The sequence below is a fragment of the Salmo trutta genome, chromosome 14, assembly GCF_901001165.1.
Source record: "Salmo trutta chromosome 14, fSalTru1.1, whole genome shotgun sequence".
NCBI lineage: Eukaryota > Metazoa > Chordata > Actinopteri > Salmoniformes > Salmonidae > Salmo > Salmo trutta.
The window spans coordinates 62058525-62078499 of record NC_042970.1 but is presented as its reverse complement, the minus strand read 5'-3'; the positions used below and the strand labels follow the sequence as shown (position 1 = coordinate 62078499).

Here is a 19975-nt window from a genome sequence, read left to right as displayed (position 1 = left end):
TTGTCCAGGTGGGAAAGGACACTTTATTTGTATTATTATGTGCAAGGCAAAATAGAATGCCATTTTATTTTCTCTTGCAGAACGGTTCAAACAACTGCCAATAGGACATCCAGCAGCCTGTCCTGGTCCAGGTTCTCCACCCTGGGGGTCTGCTCTGAGGAAGATCTTGTCTTCTTCCTCAGGTAGTTGGGGAACCTCTTCCAGGCAGAGAACTTTGGCATTGCAGTAGAGAAAGCCTCAATTTCCTTGTCATCGGCATCATCATGGTCCCCCACTTCAGCCACTTTAAGCAGTGTTCTGGACTGACTTCTGCTGGAGTCCTTCCTCCCCATAGTGCTGTAGGTAGGCCGCTCTACAGGAACTCCTTCCTCCTTCAGAGTGAGGACCTCCTACTCACACCTCGGAAAATTGGCAAAGGACCAGGAAGAGTCTCCATTCTCTGAGGAGGGATCAGCATCTTCCTCCTTTCACCAAACAGCCTTGCAGCCAATCAGCCTTTCCCCAAGAGGGTCTGATGCAGAGATCTCGATATTGTCTCTTTGGCCAGCATCTTCCAACTCAGTGCAAATCATCACTGACAATGTTTTAAACCTTAGGGCCTAAGGAAAACCTAACTGGAGACTAGATATGAAAAAAAATACATCAGCTAGTGCTGCAGAAACTACACTGCCACAAATTAGTGTATTTTCATTAGGCTATTATAACAAGTCACATGAATGCGTTTCACACGCATACACACAGGATGTAAAACACGCAGTAACATTTTATTCATTTTTACTGTACGTCCACCTGTACCCCTTTGCTTTCCGTAGCTGATTTTTTTTTTCAATCGTCTCGGGTCGACAACTGTTTTTTTAGATGGCAAAACTTAGGATGTTCGGATTTGTAAATATTATTTACAACGACTACTGGTGATACTAGACATTATCACAAGTTACTTCTGAAGAAACAGTCGTACAGCTGTCAGCTTTGGTTGGAGACTTTCATTTATCATTACGACAAGGGAAGAAGCTTTTCTCCGCTGTTTGTTGTTGCTAGTGCGCACTACCTAACGACGTTAGCTAGTAGCACATCATCATTAGCTAGCCTGCCAACTATCCATCTACATTTCAAAACTGTTCTTTGTTTTTGTCTTTCGTGGCGCGTTGCATTTGCATCAGTGATGGTAAAAAATACGATACAATCCGCAGGACTTCTGGTTTTGTTGTGGTTGTTATTTGGGGACTTTGTCTTTGTTCTGGGTTGGTTTCACAACAGAGTCAAAACGTACAACAACCAATATTCTTCCAAAGAAGATGCTCCTGACAGTCAAGACCAAAGCTGTTTTTGTCACGTAAGTACATTCAACTTGCAATATCAATGTCCGTTTAGGAAGGCTAAATGACTGCGTTGGAGGAACAGTCTTCTAGCATTTTCTACTGTCACGTTAATTTGACGTCATCATACGGAGATAGCTTGCTGGCGCCCTAACATTGCCTTATCCAACTTTATGGACAACCGGGCATAACATCTAACCCTACTCATATGGTTTATTTTGCCTTGCACATCGAAACACACTGACTTGTAAAAACGTATTGTTAAAATGGGTGGATAAAGATACTCTTAGCCAGCTATTTCCTGAATTCAACAGTTGTTTGTAATTGCTGTACAATGTAATTTGACACAACCAATATCTCGTGCTTGTGCGCATCTCAACTCAATAACGTTACCACTGTCATAGTCGAACTTTCCCTTATCATGCGAATATCTGATTATAATTCACCAAATCTGCCACTTCCATTCTCACACGTGTTTGTATGCCTATGTCGTGCTATGTATGTTTTCTTGATGTTTGTCATTCATGCCAACTTTTGAAATAAGTTAGCTGCTGAGATGACTGGTTGTGTATGTGATCGACGGCTGACTTGACCCACATACTGCAATCCATTTTATTTATACTATGGCACGTGCCTTTATTATTTCTAACAAATTGCACTCACATGAGTAATATGAGAAGACCGAGACGTGGTGTCGTCTGATTGGCCATACTAAAGTTTCCTTCCAATGAGTTAGTGGGACATGTAGTCTTCTCTTCCGTGAGTAATACTTGTTTTAAATGTCCTTGAATCGAAGTGAAGACTACAAATGTCAGGTATAGAGGCGGGACTAAGTTTGACAGCTGCTGCAGACATATTTTGTTTGGAGGCGAGGCCTGGGCAGGAGAATTATGCACGAGGAAAATAAGTGGCCTGAAATGACAGCTCATCCCCAGGTTAGGTCAGAGTCTTCCCATCAACTCTGGCAAACTCTCACCTGTCTGTTGAAGTAGGATACAGCAGTCCATAAGGCTGGTCTTAGTTTTGTAATTTAAAACTACTGTTAAAGATAGCAGATCCTCAGAGAAATAGGCAAATTAAACTATATTTTTAATAAACAACAACCAGGGAAACTGCTCAATGGTTTTGAACTGACCGGCATGCTCAGAGGACTTTGTTACTTATGGATGGCTTCACTGCTTCCCATCACGTTCTCTGGACAGCTACACTCAGAGGTCAGATATATGGTTATGTTTCCAGCTGTGGGCTATATGATGATGCTTGTGTCAATGTACAACTGTTAGTTACATCTCTGACATATTGTCACAATGACATAGAATAAACTGAAAGAGAAACGACTTTCTGCTGTTTTTGTATAGTAGCCAGTTGGTGAAACTAGTTGTCAGTAACAGCTGGTCAGATGGGCTACTCGGTTTTCTCCTCATCATGACACACGACCACTGATGTGAAAGTGACTGAATAGTCTACACTGTGCTAAGAGAACTTAATTTTAAAGAATTCTTGCAACATGCAGTCTTGCGCAACTTGTTCTTATAAAATAGCATATGTCTCTGCTTTGGTGACAGTGACCCACATACCTTTCATACGACTGTAGTTAGAATATACTCCTGAAATGAGATTAACAAATATTTTCTATAACACCATTTGCATTGATTGAGTCTAGACCTGAATACTTTATGATGAGAGAGAGGGAGTGGGAAGACTTAGGTGTCTTCTGGACCAGACCAACGCAGTCTTTCTTTCACAAAGCAGCTGTCTATTTCATTATGCGTGGGAGAATAAAGCCGATTGTCCGCAGGTATCAAATGTATGAAAAGGTGGAGGGAGAATGGTAAATGTTTTGGTAACCAAATTTTGGTCAACAACCTCAACCGGCAGCTGGGACAAACGTCATGCTGCTTAAGTGTTTTGTGGTGTTTGAGAGTATGTGGCAGTTTTAAAGTAGGCTAAATGTAAGAGGAAGTTAAGATTTGCAGGCAAGCTTTTGCCCTCGTTCTGTCCCTCTCTATCTCTGCCCCCCCCTTGGCTGAATCCCATATCACCCACTTCCCCCCGCCCCACAGCTCTCCATTTGCACCAAAGTGTCCCAAAGCTGAAGGAGGGAATATTATGGAGGGTTTAGGGCCTAATTAGACCCTCCGATAGCCACTTTGACGAGCCAACTCTGCTTCAGAGCGGAGTGTTATCCCATAACGCACTGCATTCTTTTATTTTGTGCAATTTCACCCCAACAAAGTGTAGCCTAAACAAATAGTTAACGGTTCGGTCTGCAAGTAGCCTAGTTTTAAAACAGCCCATGATATGCTTTATGAATGTAAAATGCGGCCCGCCAATGCACGATTGAACATAATAGCGTGGCTAATATGGATCATTTCATTTGAGCGGTAATGGCTAGAAACAAGCTAGACTTGTTTTACTATTAAACTTAATGCTGCTATTGTTTTTAATTTCGTAAAGCAGCATGTGTTTCTTAACCAGGCAAAGGGTGTCTGGTGGTGACTGGTTAGCTACAGGGAAACAAAAGAGTCACCTGTGCGACGTGTATAATCGGCGGTGGCGCTTGAGCGGAGCCTGTCTGCCTAACCTGCCCACATCACTTTTTCCCCTGCAGCTCACCAGCTGATGTAGGCTAGGCTGTGTGTGGCGGGTTCTTCGCACTGCTTAACAGAGCTGTGCTGCACATCTGTACTGTTAGTATTAATTGTGCTTATTACTGAAAAGCTCTCAATCTCTCCAAAAACGCTTGTCCAGTCCACTTAGTAGTCTGATTTTATCTACAGAGATAATTTAGTCCTGTCTCGTTTTAGTCAACTGAAATGAACAATCTTTTTTGTTTAGTTATTGTTTTTCCTGGGTCTATTTAGTCAGTTATGGTGTACTAAAATGAACACTGGTGTACCTTAATTCTTAAGGCGTTCTCCGTGTTTCCCTCAGTTGACAGGCGTCTTGGATGACTGCTTCTGTGACATTGAGAGCATCGATGTCTTCAACAACTTCAAGATCTACCCCCGCATTCAGAAGCTGACCGAGAGAGACTACTTCAGGTACTACAGGGTAAGTACTAAATAGACTTGCAGAGGGGACTAAACACCCCCCTCTGCATCTTGATCCTGGACCTCCTGACGGGCCGCCCCCAGGTGGTAAGGGTAGGTAACGACACATCCGCCATGTGCCCTCTTCACGACTGTCTTGAGAGCATCGATGCTAATATGGCTAATTTTAGCCATATTAGCATAGGCATGACATGAGTCAAAACAACATCGCAACGAGCCTCCTACGATTCCCAACATGGCAGCTTCTTGTTATTGTTGCTAGCTATCTGACTGTTCAGAATCATAACCCCACACGGCCTTCTGCCTCATTGATGCTTGCGCATCGTTTTTGCGACGTCTTAAGCCAACCCTTCTATAAGAAAGGCTTGTTTTTGTTGCAAAACATTTTCCGTTGCAAAACAGTGTGCTCTAATGAATACACCCTGACCAGGAAAAACTTGCTTGGGCACTTGTTAGAGCAAAAACTAATTGACCGTACGTTCTAATTATGGTATGGGATACTTGTCAGGTATAGTAAGTGTGAAAATTAGATGCTCCTCATACTGAAACCTAGGTATTAGAAAGAATGCCTAAGGATGACACCACCGTGTGGATGTAACTGAATCTTAAAGGGAAATACAGTAGGTCCAGTCCAGTGCTGACAAACCTTGTCATCCCTCTTTCCCAATCATCCTCTTTTGCTTCTCTAGACAGTCTTACGAGTTGCTCATATGTAGAACCTGATGCAAATATGATATCATTCTCTCTGATAACAGGGGACAGAGTGCTGTTACATTTGTATAACTGCTCGAATGCTTTCCCAACACCTAGCATCCATAAGAAACATTGAGGCCCATTGAGTCACTTAATCTTTTCACAAAGGCAGTAAAAGAACAATCACTCAGTGTGAGTCCAGCGGTTGCGTTCATACACCATTCATACACACCAAGCCACCTCATTCTAAAGGCCCTTTTCCCACTGTGAACATCCCATCATGAACTCTGAAAAGGAAGAATGGACTCATAGGAACATCATTAATATTTTCAGAATACTCATCTGGCCCCTAGTGCGATAATCCGGTTAAGTTTCTGTCTACCACTACCGCTGGTTAGTAATCTGCTGCTCTAGTAGTCACCATCCCATTGACTGAGCGACACTTCTGAACCCACAGACGGTGTCACCTTTTTTATAATTATGAAGTATTCTCCTCATACTGTCGCCTTCGTATGAGGTTGACGTGTCCAATGACGAGCACGAATGGAAAAAGGTCACCAGCAGCGACTATTCCCTGTGGCGTTTACGACGGAGCTCGTCTCTGGCACGCGTCAACGGAAAGAGAATCTGAGTCATTTGTTAACATCATTATTTGAGACACTTATGCTCATACATATGTCTAAATTGGGAAGACAGTGAATTTAGCCTAGCTGTTCTGTCTTGCCTGTCTCCAACACATCACATCTCTGTGTGACGCAGTCACTTTCATAGCATATGCCATGCCATCCCAACTCTTCTCTTTTCCTCTCCACAGGTCAACCTGAATAGGCCCTGTCCCTTCTGGGCTGACGATGGCCACTGCTCCATCAAGGACTGCCAAGTGGAGCCCTGCCCAGAGGTCAGTTCAACCGACCCACAATTATCTACGTTGGTCCCCAAATCGACTTCTAGTATTCATTACCCACAGGCACCTCCTGTAGGTCTGAAATGGTTAAATAAGTATTGGCAATGTGGTGAAAATTCCACGTAGGCTACAACAAGGTGGAGCTATTATTAGTATATTACTAATCACTCTAATTATTTTAGTTCTAGGCCTACAAGAAGAGACCAGGGCAAGGGCCCCTAACCCCTAGTGGGTTAATTTACAATTGTTAATATACTGTTTCCCGAATCTTTGTATTGTAATCTTTGTTTTCTGTTAGTTATAGCTAGCCTCTGTGACCTGCGTTCTGCGTTGACAGTGATGTTCACCTGTCCCATCGGTTTTCTTTGTGTGTGTTTGTTTACAGAGCAAGATTCCAGTGGGAATTAAGTCTGGAAACTACAATAGGGTAAGGCGGTCACTCCCCAGACAGACAACGTTCACTCAGTCATTCAACTGTAATGAATACAAACACACTCTACAAACATGTTAAAATGAAAGGAAAGAGAATATGCCATATGCACTCTCGATTTTCATGCAATATGGCAAAGAAACAGGAGTGTGCTTACTGTGTTCTAAAATAATTAGGGCAAAGGAGTAAGTTAAACAGAATACTGTGTAAATTGATGGTTGGAAGGATGTATAATAGTTGGATATGTTCTAAAACATGTTCTATTTTATATCGGATTTAACTGAGGGTATCTGGAGTGTTATGTACATGTAGGCTAGGCTACCTCTAGAGAGCAGACAGAAATAGGAAAGAGAAGCAAGCGTTTGTTTGCCTTGTCACAGTGTGGCCAGGTAAATAGTGTGTGTGCTTGTTCCAGCACTTTCTGACTAGGTTACGTCCAAAATGGCACTCTATTCCTTATATAGTACTCTACTTTTGACCAGAACCCTTTGGGCCTTTGGGAATAGGTTGTTATTTGGGACACATTCTCTCTGTCTGTCTTGGCTGCTGATTACATACTTAGTGGCCACTGAAATCGCTCATTACTTTCTGTCCTCCTGGCTATCTCCTGTGGTAGGGGTAAGCGAGGGACATGTTTGTTGGCGAACGCTTGGGTCGTGTTCAGTAGGCACGAAAAGGAGTGAAACCGGTAGGTACTATCTGATTTTGTCCAATTACAAATGCTTGTTTTTGTTCTCTTCTGCAAAGTGTTTTTTTATGTGCCCTAATGAACACGACCCTGGCGTAGTGCCTTCTGTTTGTCTTGCAATGACCCACCAGTGTTTGTTGGACATCTGGACTGATTGCCAGTCAAGGTCAAATCCTGCTGTATCTTTAGTTAGTGGGAAAAGTTGATGTTTGGACACATTGGTTGAGCTTTTCAATGGGCTCCTAATTTGGTGTATTTAGTCCCATGGCTTTTTCACACTTTCCACTCCAGCAGGGGCTATATACATGACAGGGGTAGTTACATGGCTATAGGCTACATAATGTACAGGGCAAGGTTTATTGTTTTTCACCTTTAATGAAATCAACCCCATCTCAAAGATTTTCGACCAACAGCGTTAAGCCAGACAGCTCTTCAAAACTTTCCAGTAGTTTATTAGCCACATCTGGCTTGACCTCCCGAGGTCTCTGGTCCCTTATTGTGTGGTCTGTTGTATGAGGATTTTTGCCACATCACCCCCAGTGCTAGGGGTTTAGCGCTAAGTGTGCTACTGGAGACGTGTGAGGCAAAAGGCTGATTTTAAATTCGCAGTTAGAGCTGTGGTGGTGCTCTCCCACAGCTGGAGGTACAGAGGGAAAACTGTCTAGCATATTCTAGGCAGCGTTGGCTAGAGACGCTATGTGGCTGGCGACGTGGCCATGCCGCAGGAAAAAGCACAGCAGGTGCTTGTGTGTGAGGTCGTGACGAAACATTAGCTGACTGTGCACATTAGAGTTGTTTATTTAGCTTTTAATGCTTCGTTGCTAGTGGCATTAGCTTAACCAGTTTGTTTAGCCCCTCAGGCACTTTTCTTTTCTTGACTGACCTTCTATTTAAAAAGTTTCGTCCTATTGCAGACAGTGTGTGAAGAACTCAAGTTGAAGTATGCAGAGTAGGGAGCCCTATATGACGGATTTAGCCTAGCCTAATTGATAACAAAGATGAGTCGTTCCATTTGATTTCAATCACCTTTTGACTGCACCCCTTTTGATTTTAACAAAACGTTTATTAATACATATTTATGGTAGAAGTGGTCAGAAAGTAGCTTTTTGGGCTTAAATACCAAAACATTTAGGAGATAGAGGTGCTCAAAGATGACCCGTACCCCTCCCTACCATGAGACATCCATGTCTTCTTCACTGGAAAAGATAGAAGGTTGAGTTTGATATAAGTTTTGAAATTATAGACAGGGTTGTCAAACTATTGTACAATTTTGTGGCAATGACATACATTTTGTTTTACCTATATGTTGTATTTTAGACTCGATTTTACATCATCTGAGGTGTTTGTGTTGTGGCAGCATCAGCATGGTCTTGAATACAGGTTGGGTGTCGTGTTTTGGGTGATACATGATCTTAAATGGCAATACAATTTGAAATGTCAACTTTGAAATAAATGGTAGCACAAGGATGGTTGGAGGTCCACACATCAGCTTTGAAATAATAATATCTTTTGTTTTAAATTATACTGCCAATCTTCCATAGGAAACCTATTGAAATAGAGATAATAGAGTAGACATTCCCATTTCAATTGACGTTTGATGGTGGGTGGACTAGTGGCCATCTTTGTGGTAGTAATTGGAAGTAATCATTTCAATTCAATTAATATTTAAATGATGCACCAGCTAAATTGCAGGGATATGTCCTAGGGTTGAGCAGTATCCAGATTTCCATACCTTCACACCGTGCTTGTGCCATCCGGGATATACTGTATTACCGGTAGTGCACACAAGGGGCGCTATTATAATTATAACGTTAAAAAAGCTCCTAAAACATCACTTACCAAAATTGCTAACAAAATGCTAACAAGTACTAAGGAATACTCATAGCGGATGCTAGGTAAATGCTAATGAGCGCATGCAAACATTTACTACTAGGACAGACAACCCAGCTCATAAAGTTATGCAAGTATCGCAAAACACAGTTTGTAGCACGCACAAAACAAATATTAGGCAGCAGGGAACTTAATACAGGAGGGGATGGTCTCTGCTGCTCCAAGAAGCTTGATCTTGCAAGCTAACATTAGCAAGTTATCAAAATTAACAAGTTAGTAAAAACCCAGCTGGAGAGAATTTATGTATAGTTAACTTAATAGTTATAGGATATATAGCTGGCAAACAGTAGTGAATTTCATACAAGTGTAACTTGATCACCTCACTTAAGTTGTGCTGCAGGAGTGACTCACCCATGTTGCTCGTTGTGCTTCTTCGTAAACAAACACGATTGGCTCAAACCGCTGTTTTTGGGGAACTAGTACCGGTAAGCTTCATAATGAAAAATGTTTTAACAGCCGAAATGATGAACGCAATCTGGCTTATCTATTACCAAGTGGACAAGTTGACTGCAGGTATTTATATATTTAAAAAAACGTCACTTACCAGTATGCTAACAAGTACTAAGAGATCCTCATAAAGAATGATCACATTTTGTACAGTTTCTTACCTAAACTTTACAAGTAACTCAAAAACGCTACTCACAGTTTGTTGCATGCAGGGTCACCACTTTAGTTTTAGAAGTGGGGGGGGGGACATAACCTGGTGAATTTGTTTGGGGCATCTAAAGCTAATTGCCTGCATTTTTACACAATTCAATGTGCCATCTCCATTTTTAAAAAAAAGTAAGCAAAAATGCCCAGTCATGAAGCTAGGTAAGAGATCATTGTTAAATTTAAGTCATTAATAAGACTGAGCTAGATTGAAGGTAATTCAATAATAAATAGTGTGTTGCACCTAACAAACTCTTTAAAAAAGACTTTTGAATTGTCTTCATTAAGAAGTCCTCTATATCAAATTTCAGCCAGAAAGACCAACCAGCCCGAGCCACCTGCATGCCTGACCCCCACCAGTCTAGTCAACTCAACTCTCAACACAATATCCTTCCTAGTTCACACCTTTTAATTTTCTTAATTCCCAAGGGAAAGTTTTGGAAACACAAAACAAAAAAACCCACATACACCTTAAATATACATTTACACACAGAAACCGCATATCTTCTATATAATTAATCTCATAGGACTAATAGTACTGTAGAGCTCTTTTTACTTGCACACAATACAGCTAGGTCGCCCCGTCTTGTCCCTAGGGGTCCAACATCCTGCAGTCCCCAAACCCAGCCAACCCACCCCACTCAGCTTTAGGGTCTTAGTGAAACAATAAAGGATTTGTTTCGGTTGTGTTAGGCCAAGATCAGAGTGACAACCCACAGGACGGCACACCCCCAGGGCCAGGACTGTGCAGCCCAGCAACAAGGGATTGCCTAAATGGGTATCTCCCTTGACGTGGGCATGTTTTCAATACAGACTCCTTTAGTCGTACTGTAAGACAGGTATTCTCAAACTGGGGTACGCCAAATAAAAATGTGATTCACATTTCAAAACAAACAAACCAAAAAATGTTCACAGTCCATGTTCACAGGTTTTCTTCTCGCCTGAGTAGCCTCGTTTCACTGCCAATTTTTTTTATCCATCTAGTGTTCAGCGAAATAACAACACAATGTCAAATACAGGTAGCCTAGTCAAATCATTTACATACATTCACGTTACTCTCAGGGGAATTCCACATACGGACGTATGTAGCCAAACGTAGCTGCTGCTCATGTTGGTGTCTGTACTGATGGCGCAAAAGTCATGACAGGGAGACATAGTGGTGTGGTAATGCGCATGCAAGCAGTTGCTCCCGATGCCACTTGGGTAGACTGCAGCATCCACCGAGAGGCTCTTGCTTCCAAGGGAATGCCTGACAGCTTGAAAGACGTTTTGGACACTACAGTGAAAATGGTTAACTTTGTTAAAGCAAGGCCCCTGAACTCTCGTGTATTTTCTGCACTATGCAATGATATGGGCAGCAACCATGTAACGCTTTTACAACATACAGAAGTGCACTGGTTATCAAGGGGCAAAGTATTGACACGTTTTTTTAAATTGAGAGACGAGCTTAAAGTTTTCTTTACTGACTGTCATTTTCACTTGTCTGACCGCTTGCATGATGACGAGTTTCTCACACGACTGGCCTATCTGGGTGATGCTTTTCTCGCCTCAATGATCTGAATCTAGGATTACAGGGACTCTCCGCAACTATATTCAATGTTCGGGACAAAAATTGAGGCTATGATTAAGAAGTTGGAGCTCTTCTCTGTCTGCATTAACAAGGACAACACACAGGTCTTTCCATCATTGTATGATTTTTTTGTGTGCAAATGTGATACAGCGACGCACCTGAGTTGGGTGCACAATTACGCCGTTACTTTCCTGAAACAGATGACACAAAGACCTGGATTTGTTAACCCTTTCATGCCCTGCCTCCAGTCCACTTATCGATATCTGAACAAGAGAGCCTCATCGAAATTGCAACAAGCGGTTCTGTGGAAATTGAATTTAATCAGAAGCCACTGCCAGATTTCTGGATCGGGCTGCGCTCAGAGTATCCTCCCTTAGCAAATATTGCTGTTAAGACACTGATGCCCTTTGCACATACTTACATTACCGTTCAAAAGTTTTGGGTCACTTAGAAATGTCCTTGTTTTTGAAAGAAACACATTTTTTTTTGTCCATTAAATAACATCAAATTGATCAGAAATCCAGTGTAGACATTGTTAATGTTGTAAATTACTATTGTAGCTGGAAATGGCAGATTTTTAATGGAATATCTACATAGGTGTACAGAGGCCCATTTATCTGGTGTTTGCGGGTACTATTTAATGAAGGATCTCAATTACAGCCTCGAGTCTTCTTGGATATGACGTTACAAGCTTGGCACACCTGTATTTGGGGAGTTTCTCCCATTTTTCTCTGCAGATCTTCTCAAGCTCTGTCAGGTTGGATGGAAGGTGTCGCTGCACAGCTATTTTCAGGTCTCTCCAGAGATGTTAGATCGCTTACAAGTCCGGGCTCTGGCTGGGCCACTCGATGACATTTAGAAACTTGTCCCGAAGCCACTCCTGCATTGTCTTGGCTGCGTGCTTAAGGTGGTTGTCCTGTTGGAAGGTGAACATTCGTCCCAGTCTGAGGTCCTGAGCACTCTGGAGCAGGTTTTCATCAAGGATCTCTGTGTTTTGCTTCGTTCATCTTTCCCTCTATCCTGACTAGTCTCCCAGTACCTGCTGCTCAAAAACATCCCCACAGCATGATGCTGCCACTACCATTGTTCACCCTAGGGATGGTGCCAGGTTTCCTCCAGACATGATGCTTGGCTTTCAGGCCAAAGAGTTCAATCTTGGTTTCATTAGACCAGAGAATCTTCTTTCTCATGGTCTGAGAGTCCTTTAGGTGCCTTTTGGCAAACTCCAAGCGGGCTCTCATGTGCCTTTTAACTGAGGAGTGGCTTCTATCTGGCCACTCTACCATAAAGGCCTGATTGGTGGAGTGCTGCAAAATTGGTGGAGTGCCTTTCCAAATCATGTCCAATCAATTGAATTTACCACAGGTGAACTCCAATGAAGTTGTAGAAACATCTCAAGGATGATAAATGGAAACAGTATGCACCTGATCTCAATTTTGAGTCTCATAGCAAAGGGTCTGAATACTTATTTATGCAAATAAGGTATTTTTTTATATATATGAGCAAACATTTTTTTTTTATACTTTTTCGCTTTGTTGTTATGGGGTATTGTGTGTAGATTGAGATTTTTTTTTAATATTTGATTTTAGAATAAGGCTGTAATGTAACAAAGTGGAAAAAGTCAAGGTCTGAATACTTTCCGAATGCACTGTAACTTGCCATTGTGGGAGGATAAGCAACCTTCCAATTAATGGCAATGCATTCTTAAGTCTCCAGAATCAACATTTCCAAACAAACAAAAACATGGAGAAGGGAGAATCTGTGGACATGCTGAGATAAGAGCATACCCTTTGCCAGAATTCAGCCAGCCTTCACAAGACCATAACATATGCAAATATGTCCCCTTTTGTGTTTTACACCTCCAGCAGGGGAATGACATTTCTGAGTGCATGTAAATCAGTTTCACTGGCATATAGTTCTGTGGATCCATTCTGTGGATGGCCTTAAACTGCAGTAATTTATGTCTGAGATGATATGACCATGACTGGCCATTCAAACTCATCTGTATCCATTACTACAGGGCCTGTAAATAAATATTGATAATGTTAAGAAGTGGAGGGCTCTCAACCAACGTGAGTCGAAGTGCAATCAAAAAATATAATCCTCATTGAAAAATAAAAGGCTCAACGCGCACATAGGTTAGGCTACTATGGTGAGCGAGCATGGCGCCTTTTCATTTTCAATATGTATTGATTACCCATTTATTTGTCTCTGCCTGCAAATCGTCCTCCTAAAGATAGGCTATATCATATAGGCCTATGCAAAACGTAGCAAGTGTCGCTGTCATCATTCTTGCTGATTCCTGTTCATTAGCCATACCTGCGCGATCAGGTATGCATGTGGTCTCAATTAAATAGAGGAGCCGATAGCCTATGCATGGGCGGAAAAACACGGGCCAGTTATCTTTCCAAGCTAATGTACTTCCTAAATAAGCCTATGATTACATTGCGTAGAAATGGGCCTAAATATTGATCACTCATATTTCGCCATCTGAAAATCTTCCCACTCCTAAAAGGTAGGCTATAAAAATAGCTCAAGAGAAATTGCAAGTCTCTCCAACTCTGCTTTCTTGAAACTACATCTAGCATATTGGCTGATACAGCCCAGTAATACAATATAAGGGCCGTGTGAGAATCTCTAGTAATTTAAAACCTATTTCTTAAGTTATTTTTGCTAATTTTACATTTGCCTTTAGGGCGCAAAATTTCTGGGAACATCCATGGCAAGTGAGCTGCGTCACATACGCCTAAAATAACATTGCGGGACTGCGGTTGGGTTTGGGACCAGTTCTTGCGGTAGTGGATGAGAGTCGGGAGCAGGATGAAGGAATTGGTCCCGCGCAAACTTTTACTGTGCACCATGACAGTGAAGCCTGCAACGTTAGAGCTGTTTATTGCTGTGTCAGTGTGAAAAGTAGGGAATTAGCTAGGGAAACTGACATATTGACTAATAAAACTCACATTGCACTGAAAAAACGTCAATCATTTGGCCGATGGTTTCATTGTTTGATTCAGGTCTAGTGTGATTGAGGCAAAAAGAATAGCTAACATTAGCCAACTTTTGGCCAGCTCGGTACATTTAACCGGCGAAAGCTAGCCAAGTTAATTTACTTCTGAAACAGGACAAAACAAAGGCTACAAAACCTTTCCATACAAACAGCTGTTAGCGATATGCGGTGGCTATTATTACTATCTAACTGACAGATAACTAGAGGCTGGAGCTGACCTGGCTGTGGTAGGTACTACTAGCTAGCGTAGCTTATTCACCTCAGTCGAGAGGGAATCAGATAATGTTTAACGTTACTGTACATGTCAGTTACAATACTAGCTTAGCACTGCGAATAAACACTCGTTTTTTCTGCTAAGTTAAACAGAAGTTACCTTGCCAGCTACATCAGTCAACTAAGAGTAGCCAGTTTCTGGTCTGCTTGGTTTTAAAACTCAGTGAAAGAGAGCAACATATACACACTGAACTATGCTCAACTCAGCCCGCTCTTTGATGTCCGGGGGGTTCTAAATCCAGCCGGCTGAACACTCCAAACAGCTTACCTGACAGCTGGGAGGCGTCTGCATGGTCCTAAAGCACACTGTCGCTGTTTTTTCTATAACATTGCAATGATAAAACATTGAAAGTTGTGCACCTGGTTGCACGCACAAAACTAATATTAGCCAGCAAGGATCTTGATCCAGGAGGGTATTCTCTGCTGTTACCAAGCAAATGCTTGATTTTGGAAGAAGCTAACCACTTTGCTAGATAGCTAACTAGCTACTAAATTAGCAAACCAAATACAGAACTGCAGACCATTTAGCACAGTTAACTTAATAGTTATAAGATATCTAGTTGGCAAACATTTAGTTGGCGCATGCTGCATGGCAGTGAGGGACTCACAAGGGTCTCTTGTTGTGTGCTTGTAAACAAACACCACGTGACTGGGGACTACTGTAAGCTACAAAATAATGTGACAAGTGAAATGAAGAACGCAATTATCTCCTAACGCAGTGGTTCCCAAACTTTTTATAGTCCCGTACCCCTTCAAACATGACCCTTCAAGCACCAGGGTCAGCGCACTCTCAAATGTTTTTTTTTTTCCGTCATTGTAAGCCTGCTACACACGCACCATATGATACATTTATTAAACATAAGAATGAGTGCGTTTTTGTCACAACCCGCCTCATGGGAAGTGACAAAGAGCTGTTATAGGACCAGGGCACAAATAATAATAATACATTTTGCTCTTTATTTAGCCATCTTACATATAAAACCTTATTTGTTCATCAAAAATTGTGAATAACTCATCACGGGTTAATGAGAAGGGTGTGCTTGAAAGGATGCACATAACTCTGCAATGTTGGGTTGTATTGGAGAGAGTCGGTCTTAAATCATTTCCCAATCACAGTCTGTGCCTGTATTTCGTTTTCATGCTAGTGAGGGCCGAGAATCCACTCTCATAGGTATGTGGTTGCAAAGGGCATCAGTGTCTTAACAGCGCGATTTGCCAAGGCAAGAAACTCTGAGCGCAGCCCTATCCAGAAATCTGGCAGCTGCTTCTGATTGAACTACATTTTCACAGAACCTCTTGTTGCAATTTCGATGAGGCTCTCTTGTTCAGATATTGGTAAGTGGACTGGAAGAGATAACGAATCCAGTTGTTTGTGTCGTCCGTTTTGGTAAAGTACCTGCGTAATTGCGCACCCAGCTCACTCAAGTGCTTCACTATATCACATTTGACATTGTCCGTAAGCTTGAGTTCATTTGCACACAAAAAAATCATACAATGATGGAAAGACCTGTGTGTTGTCCTTGTTAATGCAGACAGAGAAGAGATCCAACTTCTTAATCATAGCCACAATTTTTGTCCCGCACATTGAATATAGTTGCGGAGAATCCCTGTAATCCTAGATTCAGATCTTTCAGGTGAGAAAAAACATCACCCAGATAGGCCAGTCATGTGAGAAACTTGTCATCATGCAAGTGGTCAGACAAGTGAAAATTATGGTCAGTAAAGAAAACTTCAAGCTCGTCTCTCAATTTAAAAAAAAATGTGTCAATAATTTATACCTTGATAACCAGTGCACTTCTGTATGTTGTAAAAGTGTTACATGATCGCTGCCCACATCATTGCATAATGCAGAAAATACACGAGAGTTCAGGGGACTTGCTTTAACAAAGTTAACCGTTTTCACTGTAGTGTCCAAAACGTCTTTCAAGCTGTCAGGCATTCCCTTGGCAACAAGAGCCTCTCTGTGGATTCTGCAGTCTACCCAACTGCTTGCACGTGCGTTACCACTCCACTATGTCTCCCTGTCATGGCTTTTGTGCCATCAGTACAGTACAATCAAAGGAAGGGACATCCGTCTAAGACCGAATGACCATCCCACAACTTACCAAAATGCCGTCATTATTTTTGCAGGAATCTCCTTGCGAATGATTTTGCCGAAGATTGTATCTCCGCCGGCCTCTTGACCACCAAAGTCCATTTGATGTCACAAAGCTGTCCAGTACTTTAAAAATATCCTCTCATGTTGTTCTGGTTTCCAATGGTTTGCAGAAGAGGATGTCTTCCTTAATTCACCCCCCCCCCCCCCCCATAAACGTAACGGACATATACCAGGAGCTGTGCCAGGCCCACCACGTCTGTTGACTCATCCAGCTTTAACGGATGGAATTCACTGGCTTGTATGCGAAGCAGTAATTGTTTCAAAACATCTCCTGCCATGTCACTGATGTGAAACAGTGTTGTTTGATGAAGTCATTGTCTGTATAGTTTTTTTGGGCCTTTTCCCCCAACATTGTCCCAGCCATATCTGCTGCAGCAGGAAGAATGAAGTCCTCCACAATAGTATGGGGCTTGCCTGTCCTAGCCATTCGGTAGCTCACAATATAAGACGCTTCTAGCCCCTTCTTATTAATGGTAATTGTTGCTTATATACATATATTACTACTTGAAAGTCGGCTTTATTCTCGCTCCAAAAACTCCTGTGGCCTTCTTTTGAAATTGTCATGTTTTGTTTCTAAATGTCTGCGCAAGAGTGAAGGTTTCCCATGAGAGAGTAATGGTTAATGTGATTGGATGTTCATTTTTTAACTAGGCTACCTGTATTTGACATCTTGTTATTTCGCTGAACACTAGATGGTTTGATTTTATTTTCGGCAGTGAAACGAGGCAACTCAGGCGAGGGGGAAAAAACTTCACCCAAATGTATAGCCGTGTTGGAAAATATAAATGTACTGTTTGAAAATGTGAAGATTATTTTTTTAATGAAATGTGAATCACATTTTTATTTGGCGTACCCTCGACGGCATTGCGTGTACCCCAGTTTGGGAATACTTGTCCTAACGTATTGCACAAGTTGACTTACGGAGGAGTGGGATGATATAAGAGCGTCTGCTAAATGACTAAAATGTAAATGTAAAATATGGGAGAACTTGGGAAGGTTGAACAAGGTTGAAGGTTGAACACCAGACGGGCTGCAGTGTTCTTGATAAGTTGCAGGGGTTTGATGGCACAAGTTGGGATCCCAACCAACAGACAATTGCAGTAGTCCAGACGGGATAGAACGATGGCCTGGATTAGGACTTGCGCCGCTTCCTGTGTGAGGAAGGGTTGTACTATACAGATGTTGTAGAGCATGAACCTGCAGGAGCGAGTCACTATTTTGATGTTTGCAGAGAACGGCAGGGTGTTGTCCAGGGTAATGGCAAGGTTCTTTGCACTCTAGGAAGGGGACACCGTGGAGTTGTCGACCATGATTGAGTCGTCTTGGAGCGGTCAGGTCTTCCCTGAGAGTAAGAGCAGCTCTGTCTTGTTGAAGTTGAGCTTGAGGGGGTGGGCTAACATCCAAACTGAGATATCTGCCAGGCAGGCAGAGATGCGTGTCGCCACCTGGGTGTCAGAAGGGAGGAATGAGAAAAGTAGTTATCTGCATAGCAATGATAGAAGAGACCATAAGAGGATATGATGGATCCGAATGACTTGGTGTATGGGGAGAAAAGAGGAGGGGGCCTAGAACCGAGCCCTGGGTGACACCAGTAGTGAGAGCATGCGAAATGGTTCAACTTTTGAGCACGTCTATCTGTTTTGGCATTCGGGTCCAAAAAGTAACCATGGGCAAATATGTATAGAAAGTTTTGTTCAAATCAGAAGGGGTGCCATCAATAAGTGATTTAAATCCAATTGAACGACCCAGCTGGAGCATTTTTCTTAGGCTACAGATTTTATCTTTAAAGTTATCTTATTTCTTCTAGGTAATGCTAATGCTATTTTCTCTTTCTATCCTTGTGGCCAGTATTCCCAGGTGGCCAACGCCAACACAGACATAGTAGATTGTGAACAAGCCCAAGACCTGGGGGCCATTAACAGCACTCTGAGGTAAGAGCACACGCATGCTACTTCCCTAAAAGGCCTCATGCATACATGGGCATCTGTTTTGATAAGAAATCACTAAACCAACACTGCAAAACATGGTGATTATTTCAGATGAATGAAAGCATTGTCCGAGAGTGGTTTTCTGTATTACTTTTCCTCCTATAGTAACTATAGTAAAGAGGCCTTTGAGGACTGGGCCCGGCACGATGACGCACAGGACCACTTCTGTGAGCTAGATGGTAAGGCCCACTCTTATTCCACTTCAATTCTCCACTTAAGAGACTTATAGACTTTTTAGACGGTGCCTATTTTTTCCATTCGTATGGGATCGAGGTTGGTGTATTTCTTCTAAGACTGGAAGGGGAACTTTTGGCCAGTGTGTGAGAACCCCTTTTATCAATCGTTCTCGGGCGTGAGCTACGCTACAAATCTTGAAAATAGAACCAGAACTTAATTATACGCTCAGTAATCTATGATGGACAAACGCATGTAACTGTCTGAGAGTATCTGTTTAGAGAGGTGGAGACTTCTCTAGTCTCATTAGAATATTTTCTAGAACATAATCAAGCATCTGATGAAATTACGAAACGATTTAGCTCTGGGTGTCTGAGATTATACGCTCAGCAACGCGAGCCTCTCGTGAAGCCGCGTTTCTTACATCCAGGTTTCATTCAAATTAGTAGGAGCGTCTCATGCTCTGCAAATAGTGTGCATTTAGGGAAACAGTCACTTTTTGAGGTGTGAAAACATCTGACAAATGTTGTTATTGGGGTAAAATACCCCTTTAACATTGAGAGATTGTATAAGGTGTATCTCAATAGTGAAAGTGATTAATCTATCCATCCATCCATCCCAATGTTCTCTCCATCTTTCTCACACCTTTCTTCTGTCAGATGAGACGTCACCAGATGCAGACTATGTGGACCTGCTCCTAAACCCAGAGCGCTACACTGGCTATAAGGGCCCCTCAGCCTGGAGAGTGTGGAACAGCATTTACGAGGAAAACTGCTTCAAGTAAGACACACACACAAAATAAACTTGTGCACATGCCTCTGAATGCAGTTTTACACACACATTAACTCAATCTCTCACATGCCTACTTGCGCACAGTCCACTCACACACACCACGAGGGACATGTTCCCTAATCTGTAGTTAGCTGAAATATTTCAGCTTCTTCCCTCTCTTCAATGGGCTGATGTACAGTCAGGTCCATTATTATTGGCATGTGTGCATCAAAGATCCACCACCATATTTTACTGTAGCTACAAGGTACGTTTCTGCATATGCTTCTGTTTTTCAACACCAAAACCACCACTGGTGTGCGTGGCCAAAGAGTTCTATTTTGATGTCATCTGACCATAGCACAGGTTCCTATCAAACTCTAGGGGGAGCTATGGTCAGATGATGTGAAAA

At 42.2% G+C, this 19975-nt stretch overlaps 1 protein-coding gene across 2 annotated transcripts in view; it reads left to right on the top strand.

Annotated features, from left to right (window-relative positions):
* The first annotated feature begins 822 nt into the window (after window positions 1–822).
* LOC115208545 (ERO1-like protein beta) overlaps window positions 823–19975 on the top strand; it is a 28174-nt gene continuing 9021 nt past the window's right edge. Inside the window, exons 1-7 of one of the 2 annotated variants that reach the window (XM_029776676.1) lie at window positions 823–1333; window positions 4251–4370; window positions 5877–5960; window positions 6352–6393; window positions 18482–18564; window positions 18727–18800; window positions 19455–19575. In XM_029776676.1, the coding sequence (XP_029632536.1) occupies window positions 1163–1333; window positions 4251–4370; window positions 5877–5960; window positions 6352–6393; window positions 18482–18564; window positions 18727–18800; window positions 19455–19575 (695 nt within the window). In that variant the 5' untranslated portion in view covers window positions 823–1162. Of the gene's footprint in view, window positions 1334–2210; window positions 2531–4250; window positions 4371–5876; window positions 5961–6351; window positions 6394–18481; window positions 18565–18726; window positions 18801–19454; window positions 19576–19975 lie in introns of those variants that run through there. The other variant, XM_029776677.1, reaches the window with a different exon arrangement.